The sequence below is a fragment of the Fulmarus glacialis genome, unplaced genomic scaffold (assembly GCF_000690835.1).
Source record: "Fulmarus glacialis isolate BGI_N327 unplaced genomic scaffold, ASM69083v1 scaffold4294, whole genome shotgun sequence".
NCBI lineage: Eukaryota > Metazoa > Chordata > Aves > Procellariiformes > Procellariidae > Fulmarus > Fulmarus glacialis.
In genome coordinates this window covers 54,021-72,341 of record NW_009208516.1, presented here as the reverse complement: position 1 = coordinate 72,341, position 18,321 = coordinate 54,021, and the positions used below count along the sequence as shown (strand labels likewise).

Genomic DNA, 18,321 nt, shown 5'->3' with positions numbered 1-18,321 from the left:
TGCTATATCTTACTGCTGTATTTTCCTTCTAATAATTAGATGAAATGGTAAATTTAATTCTAGAATTTAATTATGTCAGCTACTTGGCTAGTACTTTGGCTATTACTGAATAAAACTTATATTTAATGAATATAATTAAATTATATTCAATGAAGCTTACAAAACCAGTGATTTTAAATGGTGTTCCTTGGAAATCTAGCTGCTATCATTGCTACAGACTCTAATGCTGAGAACTGTCACACTGGATCCCCTCCTTCAAGTTAAATTATATGGTGATTTCCACTAGTAATTCTATTCATGAAGGTCCAAAAAACAGGTTAGGGAATGAAAAAGATTACACTGTCTTTACAGTATAGTGTATAGTACCTTTTTATTAATTTCTGTTCATATTACATCACTTTACTTTGCCTGAGTAGTCTGCATTTCTGTGCTCCCAGTCATAATAATGTATGAACACTGCACCAGTCTCATAAACAGAAACAAAACTGAACTGATGTACAGGTGATATCACTGAGCAGGAGCCACATCAAGCATCACAAATCCCTTAATGTCTGAAAAATGAATGCAAACCAAGTCCACCTGAAGCTGCCTGGTGCCACTCTTGTAGGGAATGATTTCAAATTGGACTGTTGAGCTCTCCATGGGGGCCATTCTTGCCACACTAAAAGAGGGAATACATTTGTAAGTTCAAGCAGCTGAAAAATTCGTGCTATATATTCTTCAGAGTCCCCAAATCTAAGACAGTATAGAAAGGAAGAGTCAGAGTAAGTGGCTGCTGTGTTTGTATGCTCCTAGCACAGATGGACATGACCTTCCATGTTCACAAACCCCACAACACTGTCTTTGAAGAACTAATCAAGCTGAAATGGATGTGGTGGAATAATTGCAGTTCTCAACCTGTGATAGAGAATTAAGGGTTGTATCATGAGGGCAAAACGTATTGAGTGCCTGAGGAATGGTCAGAAAGGTTATCTTTAGAAGAGCTCAAATCCAATTACCCTCAACACTCACAACATTTATAGTACTCTAGATATGCTCGTGCTGTATTTTGGTGTGGTAAATAAAATTACCTATTGATTTTATGTCCATAGTTAAAAATGACTCTTGGCTGTCCAACACAAGGAGACTGATAGTAGCACTAGGAAACAGAGAGAGTGGGGGAAAAGGGTCTCTATGCTCTAAGGAGGTACTGAAGCTGAGCAATACTGGTGCTCATAAGGCAAGTTAAGCTTCAAGGTCAGGATCTAGACCTGAATTTTGTATTCAATGTAAATGAAGCCTTAGTGATTCACATCATTGTCCATCCTTTGCTACCTTTTTTTGTTTTCCTCTCACAGTTTCTTGGTGCTAACTCCCCCAGCAGAAATATTTTGGAGACTTTTAAAAATGTTTTTAAAATAATAACCATGGAGGAGATGGGAGAACAATGTCTTATTGGTATGATATCAGTGGACCCATTTTTAAGACATTTCATTACAGTATATGTCCTGGCTCTTTAGTAATTTAATATCTGAAGGAAAAAAGATATCATCACTTTCTCTCTTATCCTTCAAGGATTTTTTGGTTTTGCAAACCACAAAAAGAAGAAAGTTTTTAAATTTTTGCCCTGTATATAATTCAGTCACTAACTACAGCACTCTGAGTTACACACTGTCATTAAAAGCAGGCCATCTCTCTGCTCCCTGAGCATTCTGTAATTCAAAGCTTGGAAAAAGGGGTGTAAAAAACTCCAGCTAGTATATGGAGAGAACTGACATGATGGTATTTTGTCCAATGCTGGTACAAGCAAAAGTCATGAGGTTGACAGAATCTTTTTTAAAAACCCACTTTTATTCCAGATTTTCCACTAAAGCGAATGAGTTATTAGCCAGATAGCATTTACGTACTTGATTCTGAGTTGCTCTTTGAGCAGGCCGCTACCTTCTGCTCTCAGCACACAGTCTGTCACCATTTCAGACAGTGGGTTGGTAAATGTGACCTGCACATTAACAGCCTTGTGTACCACTGTTGGACCAAGGACCTACAGAGAGAAAACATTCAGCTCGGCCACGGCATTAGTCTCACTTCTTTCTCACTGTTTTCTCTTTTCATTCCCATTGCAAAACACTTACCCTCTTAGGATCTCCTGGACAGGAAGGAGCCAGGAATTAATACATGTACATACTTTTGGGCAGCAGAGTTCAGGCTTGAATCAGCCACCCAGTGTGTCTGAGAAAGAACAAACTACTGTAGAATCTACCATTTAGTCCTAACTTTTTAACTAGGTCAGTGTATGGTGTTATGTATAACACAGTGTATGATACTTATCAGAGTGAGAACAGAATGAGAATACTTGCATTAACTTGGCATATATGGCTAACTACTGTAGGCACCTTAAGTCAAATTAGCTTTAGTTAGGCTAAATGCAAAGGTTTAGGATTAGAAAACATTGGAGGTGTGAGACAGAGGTAAATAGTGGCGTCTCAGGCAAAAAAAAAACCAGAATGCCAAGTAGCAAATAAACATATTCATTACCTTATTTTGAGATAAGGTAGAATTGGCGTATCTGGTTATCTTTGTAGATAATATAATATTAATTAACATAATGGAGAAGTCCAGCACCCCAATTGTATTTCTCTATTATTGACTTCACACAGAAGTTTCAATCAACAGAAACATAAACCCTTCTTGAAACTTAGTCACTGAATTGAAGTAATTTATTCAGGTGCCTGCCCTATATAAGCTGACTCTGTTATTTGCATGGTACAGCACAGAAGGCTTTTTACAAAGTCTCACTAGAACTTGGTATTCAGAAATCACCAGGCCTACAAAAATCCAAACTCTTTATTCCTGTGTGTAACCTTGCTTTTCCTGTATGCTACTGACAGAGTGGTTTGGGATAGTTAATCTAGTCTGGAGGCTCTGAAAGACTCTGTGAATTATCATATTCCCTCTGTGTTGTTTGCAGTACAGTGGGCAGATAGCATTTGATCCCATGTCTGATACAGCATGTGAATGTGCTGAACTATCCAAAATGAGTTAAACTAGTTTATGTGAATGTGGTGGGCCATGCAAACCCAGGACTGTCCCCAGGGACACATATTGCGTGGTCTTTCCACGTGGTACACTAAGAATTGCTTTTTACCCATTGTACAACATTTGTCAGAAGTCAGTCTTAAGTGGAAAAAAAAGCCTCCAGTTCTAATTATTAATCATTTGGGAAGATGTTACAGAAGGTAAAAAGTGCCACTTTTCCTGATAAGGTGAAAGAGCTTCCTTGAGTATTAGTAATAACGAGCCTCACAGCCCCAGGCATTATCAGCTAGTCAGTGAAGATGTCTTTGGTAAAAATCAGGTTTCCTAAATAAACTGGAAGAGAATGATCTGACTTCCCTGACAAAAGTGGACTAGATCACTCTGTCTCTTTCTGTCTGTCTGTCTCTTAGAAGATAATCTTACCTTGTAACCCTCGTAACACTGAGAACTTTATCGGTGCCATGTCAATAAGCACTGGCAAGAATACTATAGCACAGCTATGCCTTGGAAAGGTTTGCTTTTCCATACTGTATTTCATTTCACTTGTGTCATATGGCCTATTACTAGAGCAACAAGGTCAAATCACCTCAGGCATGATTTCACTTCCCACACTCCGTCCCATGAGGAGTAAATGGAGTAGGGATTCTAGTTGCTTCTTCTCAACACGTCTCTCTAGGGACATAAAGGGGACCAGCTTTTACCTTGATGCTGAGAAAAGGATCCTGAAGTACAATATCCTTCTCCACTAGAAGCGAGGCTCCCTGTTTGGTTTCACACAGAGCAGTCACTAGGATCTTCCTGTCACCCATCAGAGAGTTTTTGTACTGGGAATAGGAGATCTTGAATGAAATCTCCTTCACTGGAATGGAAATAGAAACAGAATTTCCCCCTCTTCTTTTTTCTGTGTCTAAGTACCAGCTATCTGTAATATATCTGTATTTTAAGGAGCAAGGATGCTATCACCCTGGGGCTGTCCATTTTTGGGTGTTGATAGCCAATAGACAGGAATGATGCTTATAGGTGACTTCTACTTACATTCACATCAAACACTAAATGATCAGGTACAGTTCGGTAGCTGGACAGTTCTGAGGATGGATATATGTGGCAACCCCTGCTGGTGTTTTTTTTTTTTTTCATTTATCTGAAGCTGGGCATTTAATGCTTCTTCCTTGCAAAGAAGGCAGAAGTAAAAAGATGGGTTGGTTTAAATGCCCTTGCTGATGCAGCTGTTCAGCCTCTGCCTTAAAGAGGGTGCGCAGTCAGAGTCTCTGTGCCAGTGAGAAAGGCAATGGATTGAGAAAAAATGTTCATCTACTGCTGGAACAGTGGAAAGAGTTGTGTGTTGTGTGTTAGCTTGAGAGGGTGGTTATATTGATCTGTGCTACAAGATTCATTTTTCATCACTGTCCCTATAAAAGCAAGGCAAAGGCCACTATCTGCAGGTACTGTAGCTCTTACTGCAGTCTGTAGTTACTGACCTACTGCTGCAAAAGACATAGGCTTATGTTTCCCCCTTTAGTCTGTCTTTATACTTTGCTTATGGGGAGCTGGTAGCTGAGTAGTCTCCGGTGCATGTCTCTTAGTTGTTCTCTCTTGGTAAAAAAGGCCATAATGCAGAACTAATAGTGGCTGTGCTGGGTCAGACAAAAGGTCACCCAGCTCAGTATCCTTTCTGACAGTGCCCAAAAGCAAATGCTTAAGACAGGGCAAATATATATGTTTCTGTTCCCCTGAATAGCCTTAACCTCCAACCATTTGCAGGTCATGCACTTCTTAAGCCATTCATTATTTCTGTGTGATTTGGCCACCAAGCAAAGCTATGTCTTGTCCTAAGCTGTAATAAAATCAAAATTACCTTCTTCAGATCCAAGTTTAATAGACCTAGACAACTGCAAAATCTCTGCCTTTGGTTTTCTTGTGTAGAGAATGGCTGAAGCACTCAGTTTCACCTTTATGGTCTTGAAATCTGAGATCAAGTTCCTGAGTGCCAAGGTAAGGAGGATGTCCTGGCCAATTACAGGAGATGCATCAAGGATCAGCTTTCCTGAGATACTGGGTTTTTGTGCAGGCTGTGTCATATTTTGTCTCCGTGCTACTGCAGATCGTCTTCTAGGTCTTGTAATCTTGGTTCTTTTTCCAGTGCTTCTCACACCGAGCAGCTTCAGTGCTTTTTTATAGACCTGCCTTTCTTTCAAGGATCCTGCTTTGAAAGATAACATGGTCAGAGATCTCATGCATGCTGGATATAGTGCAATGGAGCCATAATTGCTCTCAATAAATACAGTTTAGGAAAGCTGAGGAGGGCAAAGATACACAAGAGGAGAAAGTGAAGTCTAACCTAAATGCTAATTTTGACACAAAAGTGAATGAATATACATGGCCATGAAGACTGGAAAGTAAAACCTGCCTATCAGCTTTAGCTGGCTGTTCATGGACACCTCTTAGAAGCTGTGAGCAGTAGAAAGATAACTCCTGGGAAAGCTCAGTTCTGCATAAGCTGGAGCAATTGCTATCTCCTCTGAAATTAAGAAGGGTGAAAAAATCCTTTTGCAGAAACTCTCCCCAAACAACTCTTCAGAATGGCTGTTGCTGCATGTCATAACAGAAATATTCTCACCAGCTGGGACAGAATGTTTTACAGAAGTAGCTTTGACTTTGTATTGAATACATTAGTATTTCTTCAAGGGCCACAAAGGCCATATTGAATCACTGTCTGCTGACAATGAGCCCTAAGAGTTTGAAAATTCACAGTTACTTTGCTCCAGAAGAAGTAAAGAAATTAAGTCAGTGCTCGATCCAACAAAGGCCTGAATTCTTTTCACTTCTGACCATCAGTGGCAAGAGAACTGTAATAAAGAATTTACCTTCCGGATATTTGTAGTTAGCAGTGACATCCACACGGGAGTTGGTGCCCACTGCTTTGGTGCTGATAAATTTTCCAATCTTCCTAGTATCAGAAAAAATTCTCTCTTTTCTTTTGTTGCTATAGTGAATCCAGGTAACATAGTCAGCATTCACTGCTGCAAACACAAATGAGCTGTCATAATCCAGGTTCACATCCCCTTCCTTAATGGCTCTGGTGGAGGCGGGACCACACTGATATATGCCTATATGAGAGAGAGGGAGAAGTTAAATGACTGCTTATTGCAAAAGAACACTTCTTATGATGTGTGCTATGTGAAATGTTCGAACCCTCCAAAGCTTCCAAGGCTGTATGCTAAGCTGTCCAGTGAAAAGAGAGGAGAGGATGGTAGCCGAGTCAGAAGTACAATCAGACTTACGAGATGTGAGTCATCAATGCTGTATGTGCATTGAGAAGAACCAGGAGGCTAAATGTGGTAAACTTAGTCATGGGGAATGAGAAGCCGTTTATCTGGAGTTTGATGGGTTTTAAATGGCCAAATAAATGAATCTTTTGATGACATCATGAAACTAGATCAATGAAGTTGTGTCTGTATTAGTAAATAAAACCAGAGCCAAAGTGTGAACCCATGGCCGTTGCTCATCCACACTGTTTACTTGCTAGCAATCTTCTTAGTGTGGTTTTTCCCCCTCCTTGTCAACGAGCAATCTTTCAGACAGTGGCTGTGAAGAATTCAGGGAATGGGACAGGCCAGGGTTTGTTCCCAGCTCACTATGCTATTATTTTGGTCTGGGAGAGAGAGTTCAGTGCTGTGAACAAAAGCCATTTTATGTCACTTGGTTTCAGAACCAGAGAACAGTTTGGGGCTTCTTTCATGTAGCTTTGTACATATATGCCATGTTGTTGTGTGCCACGGGGACATCATATGAAATATCTTCCTACCCATTCCAGTGTGTCCTGTAAAATACAGGGCAGAGTCATGGGGCATATTTTATTTTCTGTTGTAAACTGTGGTTCAACCCTGTCACTATAAGCTCTAAAGTCTTTACTTAGCATCTAACTAAAAGGGATTTTAATTTGTTTTGCTGCTAAATCTGTCCAATGCAAGCCAGCAAATGTGTCTAATGCCAGCAATGTGCCCTTGCAGCAAGGAAGGGCAACAACATCCAGGGCTGCATCAGGAAGACAATTGCCAGCAGGTCAAGGGACATGGTCCTTTCCTTCTACTCAGCACTCGTGAGACCACATCTGGAGTGCTGTGTCCAGTTCTGGGCTCCTTGTACAAGCAAGATATGGACATATGGGACCAAGTCCTGCAAAGGGCCACAAAAATGATTAAGGGATGAGAACTGGGACTGTTCAACCTGGAGAAGGGAAGGCTCGAGGCAATCTTATCAATGTGTATAAATACCTGATGGGAGGGTGTAAAAACGACAGAATCAGATTCTCTTCAGTGATACCCAGTGAACGGACAAGTGGCAGTGGGCACAAATTGAAACATAGAAAATTCCATTTCAACATAAGAAAAAAACTTTTTCTATGAGGGTGGTCAAACTCTGCAACAGTTTGCCCAGAGAGCTTGTCGAGTCTCCATCCTGTGAAATACTCAAAACCCAACTGGACATGGTCCTGAGAAACCTGTTCTAATTGACCCTGTGCTGAGCAGGGCGTTGGAGTAAACAAACTCTAAAGGTCCCTTCCAACCTTAGCTATTCTATGTCATTTTATGAATCCGTGTAATGTTAGGAGCTAAGATAAGCAAGGGTAAGATAAGTGAACTTAAGATGCACGGGCTTTTGTGGAGGCAGAGGATCAAAAAAAGTAAGAATTTGCATGCTGGTAGGCAATGCAGAGGCTGACAGAAAAGCAACCTACTGGAGATTGATGGGGGTATTGCTTTTCTTGTGCACCCAAATTAATGCCACATCTACAGGGAGTAGATAGAAGAGAGTTGTCCTGAAATTTCAGTAGCAATCTCTAGGAGTAACAATATCTACAGCTTTTTATAATTACCACAGTGTTACCTTTGCTTCTTTCCTGGGGTGTTGCATCCAGAACCTGCCATCCATCATAAAAAGAGCCAAGATCTCTTCTAATGAACCAGCTTTCATTCCAGACATGAAAATTCCTGTAAGGGAGGTAGAATAGGGAATCCCTGATTCATACAACTAATTTTATATTGAAAGATTTGATACAGTTCTGGTGCAATGCAAGAAATAACCCTAGTCGAGTGAAGGAAAACTCCTCTGTGGAGAGACCAGCTGCTGACTCCTTTCTTGAGTACCTCTTTCCCCTTCTTTAGCTTTTCGTGTTCAGATCTCTGAGAAATGTTGGGATGTTACCGAGAAAAAAAAATTTAAAAGGAAAATAATTCGTTGCAGAGTTAAGTATTCAATTCTGGGCATTCCAGAACAACATACTGTACAGCCAAAGGTCTCCTGTGCACATTGCTATCTGTTGGTATTTAATTCACAGTTGCTTTCTACTTCATGTCACCCTTGTCCCATTCAGTCCCCATGGTATAGGGTGCTTGGTGACTGAAACACGGATGCATGCAGTACAACGCACATGTGCAGTGTGATAGTTTCTGTGTGCTTGTTTGTCTAAAGCATGATTTTTAACAGCTTTTCTGAGGTGAAAGAAACAGCATGTTCTTCCTAAGGGATGGGATGGAATTTTTTTCAGCTGTGTGAAACATACTACCTTTACTTTAGTAACCTGTCAGTATTGTGCTAGGGATGTATAATGGTAATCACGAAAGACTGAGATAAACAACAGCATGTAGCACAGGAGCTGGGTCTAAAACTTACAGGCTTCTGAGAGTGCTCTGCTCTAGGAATTGAGGGACAAGCTGATACATTTTTGGGCAAGAGGTTAATCATTCTTCCACTTTTTTTGGAAAAATCTCAACTTTCATACAGTAGAGGCAAAATTAGCAGTTATACTTCCAAATTATACGTTGAATAGCAATGGTACAAAGTATCTCCTCTGTTGATTCTTCAGAATGATGAAGCTGACTACATACTGCATTTCTGAACACTCTGCTCTGTTGATTGTTTGGTATGGGGTTTTATATCACTGGGACCATGAGGTTGGGGATGTTTTTCAGGAGCATGATTCTAGATCTTTTAGTTAGAGGAGAATATAATGGAAGAAATATTAAGAAAAAAATACTTACCACACACTGTCTTCAGTCAAGTGCAGGGTCTTTCCAGAAATGTCAATGTACTTATCAATACTCAAATTTATATTCCTGTCATGGGCAGAGTTGAAGTTTGTAATAACACGAGTAGGTATTCCCAAGGATCTCAGAACTGCAATATAGAATACCGTAAAAGTTCTGTAAACCTATTTTACAGGCATTTAGAAAGTATTTTTCTGTTTTTGTTGGCAAAGCAGTCTAGTGTGTGTGTTTTCAGTGGGGAAACAAACCCTCAGAAACTTCCCTCTCAGATATGATGCAAGTCACAGTCATTGTGCACAATTGCTTAGAAGACAGTTCTACTCACATGGCATTCTTAGCTGCCATGTTCTTTTTAAGAAGAGTTAGATTCACCCATTTATTTTAACCTTTCATTCTTCACCCTATTCTTTCTCCCATTTTCTCTCTGTGTTTCTCTGTTACCTGCTTCTTTTTCCTCTTCCCCACTGAGACATACCTCTCGATTGCATTATTTTTCCTTTGTATTTTCCCCAAAGTGACTCTTGTCTCTCAGAGCCGCTCTGAATGGAAACTGCTAAAATGAAATGCTTTTCCCGACTTGCAGCTCCCTTTAGAGGTCCTCAGAATTGTGATGTGGTTTTGTGTCACCAGTAGGTAAGACACAACAGTAGAAAACTGGCATTGTGAGGAGATAGACTTAAAAGAGCACTGGTTTTCTTTGAATACTAGCTTTGAAACACGAAATCTTGCTCTTTTTAACCACCCCAGCCTGGAAAACCACTTTGCATTTTGTTTGATGACTCACAAAACCGGGATGCAGTATTACAACCTATGGCTGTTTAAAATAGAAGAAAATAACCCTTCGTGTATGGAGAGCGTAGGTTCTTCACTCTCTTTGTCACAGCGGAAACAGCTTCAACAATAACGTCACAAAGTTAAAACTACAGAAATTCTAGTAAGCTTCCTTTCTGATAGCATTCTTCATCCCTTCATGTATACCTGTGCACATTACTCCTGCAAAGACCCAGCACTGGCCATACCGGACAGGTTTGTATCTCCCCCTGTACCACTTTCGAAGGATGGTCACACTTCCACTCCACTGCAAGGGGTTGGTTCCTGAGCAGTACTTTCCATTCCACTTCCCTTCCACTACTCCTTTTTCATCATTGCTGTTAACCTGAAAGAGTCCTTCTCATGAGAGAATATTTACAGAAAAAGGGAGAGAGGGAAATGGGCAGAAATGACTCTGTTTGTACCAGGTCTAAACTAAACTGGTATTAAAAATAAAATGAAATTGGAGAGTGCTCACAAACAGATATTATTTAACTATTCTCATTGGCTGAGTGGTGGGACATAGTATTTGAATCTTAGAATTTTGTCTGCTCAAGTGCAACAAATTGGATCAAACCCAGATCAGATTGTAGAGTCTGATGATTCAAAACTGCCTTGCTTTTCAGTACAAATGTTTCCAAATGTACGGACTGCCAGCCTATTTAAATTTTCTCTGTTTCACTGATTAATTTCACCTCCTTGCATGTCATTATACTGTTACACCGTGTATTCAGTATTGGTTCACATTCTCAAATGACTTATATGGAAGCCTCAAGAAGTACACATTTTCTCTGAATGTGCATTTGTTGCAAATGTGCATATAGTACATATAGCTTGATCAAACTTGTTAGATGTGCTTGCATATATTTGTGCACATCCATTTTAGAGGACTGTGTAAGTGTCATGTATGGTTGTACAGAAAACAGTAAATTCTTTTTTAATTATTTTTTTTTCTTAAGTATTCATACTTTTAGTAATTTTGTACATCTAAGTGGAGTTACTTCCTTCGTATTGAAGTTGAAATTGCCTAAAGTGAGTACTGTCTAGAAGGGTGAAAAGGATCACAGGTGTAAAGGAGGAATCTCAGATAAGGAATGTGGTAAGGCATGTATTATTTATAAAATGGAAAACTTTTCAGTTGCCTAGTTGTGCGTTTATTTGTTTGTGAGGATGGGGGTGTGTTGAGAAGATGTAAGTATTTGTTGAAGGAAATGCATACAGGCCTCACTGAACGAATCCGCCTTAAGTGAAAAATACTAAATACACACATTAAATGCAGCCATACCAACACTGGTTTTCCAAAATTTTTCATGCTTCTCTTGGTGTTTGAAAAACTCAGCAAATTATTTCAAAATGGACACAGGCTTTCCAAATTAGTGAAAAGATCTAACGGACTGAAAATCTGTTAGGAAAATACATCTGAGATTCAATGTTCCCCAAAAGTTCGTGGAAACATTGCTTCAGTTATGAGCAAACTTTTGGGAAGAAGGTAAATTAAACTTTTGGGGTGTTTTTCCTTGAGAATAAATCTCCATTTTACCTCTTCTGTAGCTATTTTTTTCAGAAAATTTAGGTACTCCTATAAAACATTGAGACATTCACAATAAAGTACTGGGGTTTTTGTTAGTAGGTGCTTTGTACAGCTGTAACTAATTGATCATTTTACCATAGCACTGATAACTCTGGTCACATAGATAGGATTGTTTCGGTTGGATACATCAACAGCTGGATCTTGGCGGTGATTCAGGCTTCGATCCAGTATAGCCAGAGAGATATCAAGGATATCCTCTTCAAACTGAAATCAAAACAAGCAATATATTAAAGGCTAATTTCATAAATAAACCCAAGGATAAACTCCCCACCTATTTTCCTTCTCCTAGCACAATAGGATGATGTTGGTAATAAAGGCATTTTCTGTACTGTTAAAGAAAATAGGGCCAAGAAGAAAGCATGAGCACTAGGCTGCTGACTCTCCATAGTATATTAAGACAGCATGTTTATGAGCATGGTTTGGGGCCACAGCTGCTAGCATTCACGAAGACATTATGTGGCCTGGTGGAACGGACAAGACCACTCCAGGTCTGGCTCAGCAGGCTTTGCACCCTCCCACATCCTGTCATGCCCCTACAGGTACCCTTCTGTTATGAAAGCTTCACTCTGATGGGCTGTCTTCACCTTATATCAGATGATCTGAACTGGAACAAACCCACAAAAATAATTATTGGGTCACAGAGACACTGTGCTGGGCCCAGAGAATGCCAAAGTGCTATGCTGTATGGATGTGGTCAGGCAAGGATGCCACTTGACCTCTGAGACAGAAAGCAGATCTGGCCTTGTTTCATTTGTTAGTGTAAAAGAAGCCACAGTGATCAGGAGGATTAATGGAAATGCTGTTTGTGCAACTGCTAGTGCAGTTGTAAGGCATGAAGTGGTCAGGAATGGTTTTGACTGGCCCAACATGTTGCAGGGTAGCTATGTGACTACAGATGGGCTGTAGTTGTGACTGTACTTGTAGCAGTTGTGCTTAGAAGGCCAAACTGATTTTCAAAAATTCCAACTTGAGTTGTTTCAGTTGAGTAGATTTGGGATATCCTTTTAGTGTCTTCTGCCCCATTACTGAACCAACTGTGTAAATATTTAGATGTATTTAGACTCACAATAGCTAGAGTTTAATACCGGAATGGCTTCCTTTGCCTTTTTCAAGGGTCAAGAAACAAGTAGAATTTCACCAGTTTGTGTAATAGGCAAAAGAAAACTAAAATTGTGCTTTGTTTCTTTTATTTCTGTATTAGCACATGCCAGACAGGGGAAATGATTCTGATGCTGCTGTAACGTTCTGATAAGTGAGACACATATCTGCAAGAAAATCACAAGTGAGAGAGGAATACTGAACTCTTATACTATGAGATAATGATTCTCTCTCCTCAAGAGCCTATTTACCCACTGTTCTTATTTTCAAAGTTCTGGAATAGGTGATGCTGTTTACCTGTCCGTAGTTCCAAGCTTCTTGTTGAATATATTTTTCCAGTCCCTGAAATATGATTCCGCTATCATTCAGGACATACTCCTGTCGCTCCTTTTCATTAGCCATATAGACATCATCATCTAGAAGCAGAATGAGACATGCTGGCTGAAAGGAAAGTTGTTTTGCTGTAACTGAAAATCTCACTTCAAGGGGAGTTGTAGGGAACAGGTCAGGCTGCCTGTGCATTCAGGCTTAGGACTCCCTGCTATACCTCTGTAATCATTTAGAGAGTGAACAAAATAAGCATGAAGTTCCTTTGAGGTGAACTGACTATGCTCCTGTCCCTTCGCTAATCTCAGTATGTGTCTTACTGGTAGATATTGCTTGGTTTACAACTGAACACAAGTATCAGAGGGAAAAAAATTATAGAATAAACATTTGGAATATTTTCTGCCTCTGATTTCTCATTCTAAAAGCAAGAGGCTGGATCTTTGATGCATGGCAGCACTGAAGAAGGGGCAAAAACTTGATCCTTGATGTTGAGCAAAAAAAAAAATCTTTCTGTAGCTGTGGCTCTCGGGTACATGCTTTACTGTGACACCCAGATTTCCTGACTGAGACAATGAGTTATTTGAAGGACATGATATATCAAAACATACTTGGACACCAGGGATTGAAGAGTAGCACAAACTGGCCCAGGAGTGTTGAAGAGACCTTATTCCCAGAAACAATCTGGAGTTTGAGTTTGTATCGTCCAATGACAGCGTTGGCTGGGCTTAATATTGTGAAGTTCATACAGTCAGGCTCACTGGGCTCTTGGGTTGCACTCCAGCCACTGGCACCCTCCTCAGAAAGGTTAAATATGGCCTTGGTCTGCTGGGATTCTGCTGGAGATGGTCCTGCCAGAGGAAACAGGGACAGCAATTCTGAATGTCAGCTGTGGGTGACAAACTTGGGGTCAGTGATGATCTCAATTCCATATTTTTTTTAATAATTACATTGAAAGGTTGTGGCTTATCAGATCAAATGCTTATTCAATGTAAACTAGCTGCGCTCCAATCCATAGAATTGTACTATGCAGCCCTCTATATTATGTGCACGACCCAGTAAAGGTGAGCATGCCCGTAATCATTCTAGACAAGTGAGGAGGCAAGCCTGTTGTCCTGAAAACCTGACAGTTCAAAAATATGTGGGCAGGATGGGCCACACATTTTCATACACATTTCGTTAGAGTTAACAGCTGCCTGGAGAAGCCTTTTTGGAAAATACAGAAGTCTTATGAATGGGGTTATGTAGACTCTTCTAGTAATAGGGAACACCTTAAGTTAATCAAGGGGAGTTTAAACAGGTGAAGTAGAGAGTCAGGAAAGGAAACAAGTAGGGGATGATGGTCTGTGAGAGGTAGAGTTGCAAAATGTTCAGGGACCACAGAATGAAGACAACTTGCAGTATTGCAGGTAGGTCCTTAGGAGCAGAGATATAGGCTTGGTTTTAGAATGAGGATGGCCCTGACCTTTCTATTAATTATTACCTTAACTGTCTATTGCCCTAAGGTACAGATTGAACTTTAAAATGGGAGCTCCTAAGCCTAAAAGGACAATGAATACTGAATGATACAGGACTGTCCTGGTTTCGGCTGGGATAGGGTTAAATTTCTTGCTAGTGCTGTGTTTTGGATTTAGTATGAGTTGGTTAAACCACGACAAGGACAAAGCTTAATGATTGAGGAATGGACCATGTAGAGCTGTAAAGCACTAGTGTTTTGGAGCTGGAGTGACTTGGATGTGAGGTGAGTGCTATGGGGAAATTACCTGTGCTTGCAATAAAGGTGAAGTTGTCCCCAGGTTGTACCGTTGTTTGGAGGTTCAGAGTGATGTTGAAGGCCTGTCCTCTCCTCAAGATTGCTTCTGTGCTGCTGTAATCGGATGTGTGATGTGCAGCTTTATTTAGTTTGGATTGCCAATTGACATTTGCTATTTTCAGGGCTAGAAAGACACAAGGCAAGTTAATTAAAAACATTGTTCCATCAAACTTGTACATCTTTTCAGCTTGTCTAATGTAGTAATTATATTTATGTATAGCTGGAGTTATATGCTCTAGGAAAACAGAAAAATCCACTGTCGTTATTAAAAATTGCAAAATAAACAAAAACTTAGAGGAACAGCTGAAATATCTTTTCTGCAGGCATCTTTCAGAGACAGAAAAAACACCCATTCAGAGAATTCATCTTTGATTTAAAAACAATAATCAAAAATCTATTGTATTTAGATAAGACCTTGTTAAACTTTGAAGAGACTGTGCTATTCCACCCTGTTCCTGCTCTTTTTCTGTGGGGATCTCTAGTTCCTAGAATGCTTTACAGATGTACAGAAAGAAGTATTAAAACTCTCATGAGCAAGTGCATGCCTGATCCTGAAACACTGTATGACAGATGATAAATAGAAGGCTAGTATCTTCATTGTCGAACTTGCACGTTATCTTCTCATGTATCTTGTATCTCAGTTAATTTACAGTCTTGTTGCTTGAAGCTGGGTGTTATTTCACACACTGTTGGAAAAAGATACCCAGCAGAGGACAGATGGATTAGGATTAGGAGTGGCATATATTGAGGCAGTGCTATGGGTTGCTCTATTGTATCATGATAGGTTGCCCACTATTGAAAATGGGACACTGAAGCACAGATTATAAAAGCTTTCAACCTTTCTTGTTCCTCGATCAATTAAAAAAACAACAACAAAACAACAAACAAACAAAAACAAAGCAGAAAAAATACAGATCCTTCTATGAACATGTGTTTGAGAAGTGCCCTTCCCCAGTATGATATACCAGAGGAATTTCACTTGAAGAAAATTTCCGGCCACTAGAGCATGTTAACCCTTTGCAGACTAATGATGCTGAAAGCAACACTTCCATCATTTCACTGAACTAAGATACAGGACTTGGTTTAGCACCACCTTGAATCACTTGGAATGAGGTTTATATCTGAGGGAATCCATGGGGTTCTACTATAGAAATAGAAAGGGTGGGATTTGAGTTTTCTGCTGTGTTTGCAGCACAGAGTTACATTCTGTGAAGTCTTGATATAATCATAATTATACTCATTTTTCAGCTTTTTGGAAGAAACATGTATGTGCACATGCAGTTCTGAGGCTGCAGTAAGGGTCTGGAGCAAGTTGCTTTCCTGTCGTCTGTGAGCATAAACATGTTTGAGTATTTTCAGTTAAGTAAGGGTCTTGTTTCAGATATGTCACATGGAGAACAAAAATTCCATGATAGGATTGTGATGTTTGAGTCATATGATGTAAAATGTCTAGAAAGTTTCTGGCTTGCATCATCAGTTTATTTTCCTGACTTAAATATGTTTAATTGAAAAGAACCTACAGAAAACAGCATTCCTAACATCAAGTCCTCTAATTTAAGAGTGAATTAGAATGTGTTTCTGAAGGGCACTTGGGCTCATACTTTGAAAAGAAGTTAGCCTTGCAACACTTTACCCATGTATATCCTATCACTGTGTATCCTGAACTGTGCAAGTTAAATGTCCAGGCTTTTTGGGGCGGGGAGCGTGCACATCATTAGTTGTGCAGTGATGCAGATAACTAAGAACATTTTGCATGTTATCTTTGCAAATAAAAATATAGCACATAAAAGATTCAATAGCAACTGAGCCATGGGTTTGATACTAGTGGGACTCTGACGTTTAAGGACCTAAACAGCGCTGCTAAGACTTTCAGAGTGGAATGTCACAGGCAAAGATAAGACATACAACAGAGTAAGAGGGGACACCTGGAGAAGTAGGAAAGATAAAGAAGGCAGTGGCTAGCATTGGTTAGCTCTACGAATTTACGGCATTAATAGTTTGGTTTGCCTTGCAAAGTCCATGGTTACACAAGCGTTTCTAGTGAATATGTGCAGGAGATCAGCAAAAAATGGTTTATATATGGGGCAAGAGCACAATAAAGCCTGATACCAGTCTTTTGTCCATGTGTACTTCAAATTTGTCTTTGTATTGATCTTCATAGTTTCAATTTAAATCTTAAAATTTCTTTTTCTGCTTTCAGTATCCCTCTGTTGGAAAAACATATTTTCAATAATCCTGTCAATGTACAATTGGACAAATTTCTAAAAACTTGTTTGGGTGTTTATCCTCTAATGGATAGATGTTGGGAACATGCTCACAAGCAAAGGTCTGCAGAATCGGGGATCACTGCTGAAAAAGCTGATCATTATGCACACAGGGTTCTTGTTGCCTCTGACAGAAAGCTGAAGCCAGAACAGAAAAAAATCCTTAGGCTAAATTGTAGATAGACTCAGTGTGTGTGTGTGTTACATGACACATCTTTCTAACTAGAGATCTTTTCAGTCAGCATGAGAGTGAGAGCAAGTGCAATATAATACATAGATACTGGGATTGCACTTCGACAAAGCAGCACACAGGCTGACATAGCCACTCTGTAGGGAGGTGAACATGGGAGTCCAGAGGCCATCAAGTGACCTGTCTGAGGCCAGACATCTACTCAATATCAGAGAGGGATTAGAGCCTGGGACTTCTATGTGGCAGTTTGATGCCCAAATCACTAGCCAACAGTCTTGATTAGGTGGCTGCAAAAGTACTGTATAGAGTAGTTAATGGATATGATAGAAAAATATTTTCTTACTCTATTTTTCTGTGTTATAGGAAAAAAGATTATGTTCAAGACCCATGATATTAAAAAAAAAAAAAAGAAAATCAGTTCTAGTAGAATAACCCATAAATGCATTTATCCTAAAAAGGGCTAAATTGCCTAAAGACAGCTAGATTTTAATTTATCCTGTTTCCTCAGCAAATGTCACTCATCTGTATTGGAAGAGTGATGTCTGGAGCAGTCAGGCTGTTTTTAACTTACCCGCCATAAGGTTTCTTTCTTCTTTTCCACACTTGTGCGTAGTTCAGATTACGGATACAAAAGTGTGCAAGAACATTCTGAATCCTCTTCCGCCCGCATGAGTAAGGAAAGGCTTAGGTCTCTTGACTTCACTACATAAGCTAGAGTTTATACAAACTGGGTGTGGCCTGTGGTTGCTAGTTACTGTTTTTGTAGCAATGTCCTACGTGAGCATCTACTTATGATTGCTTTAATTGTGCAACCTTGAATCTAATTATGCTTATTTAAAACTGGTGAATGTCTGAGGAAAGATGGTAAACAGTATCCTGGTGTCTTAACTTCTAAGAGAGGAAAACACGCCAAATTGCATCTAATGAAGGAAACACGGTCTTAAGTAGACAGAAGAAACTTAATTTTGGATGGTTTGGTTTGTGTCGGTTTAGTTTTTTGGAGACTGTGTGTACAGAGGGCAGGTATAGACAAACATACATGTCGTACAATATGGATGTATGGGACATGGAGTGATCTAAGTAGATTTGTAATATGTTAGTGTTACTGTCACTCACTAGCATCATGACTTTGCATAGCATAAACGACTTTTTTTTTTTTTTTAAGGCAG

General features: G+C 39.7%; 1 protein-coding gene across 1 annotated transcript; it reads right to left on the bottom strand.

Annotated features, from left to right (window-relative positions):
• Positions 1-507: 507 nt before the first annotated feature.
• Positions 508-17,730, bottom strand: TGM6 (transglutaminase 6). Its single transcript, XM_009576506.1, has 13 exons — positions 17,724-17,730; positions 14,649-14,822; positions 13,497-13,736; positions 12,859-12,977; positions 11,539-11,667; positions 10,041-10,218; positions 9,057-9,192; positions 7,903-8,006; positions 5,880-6,122; positions 4,871-5,215; positions 3,717-3,874; positions 1,887-2,020; positions 508-661 (listed from the first exon to the last, which is right to left on the bottom strand). Exons 1-13 carry the CDS (start codon positions 17,728-17,730, stop codon positions 508-510), a joined length of 2,121 nt encoding a protein of 706 aa, XP_009574801.1.
• Positions 17,731-18,321: the final 591 nt, after the last annotated feature.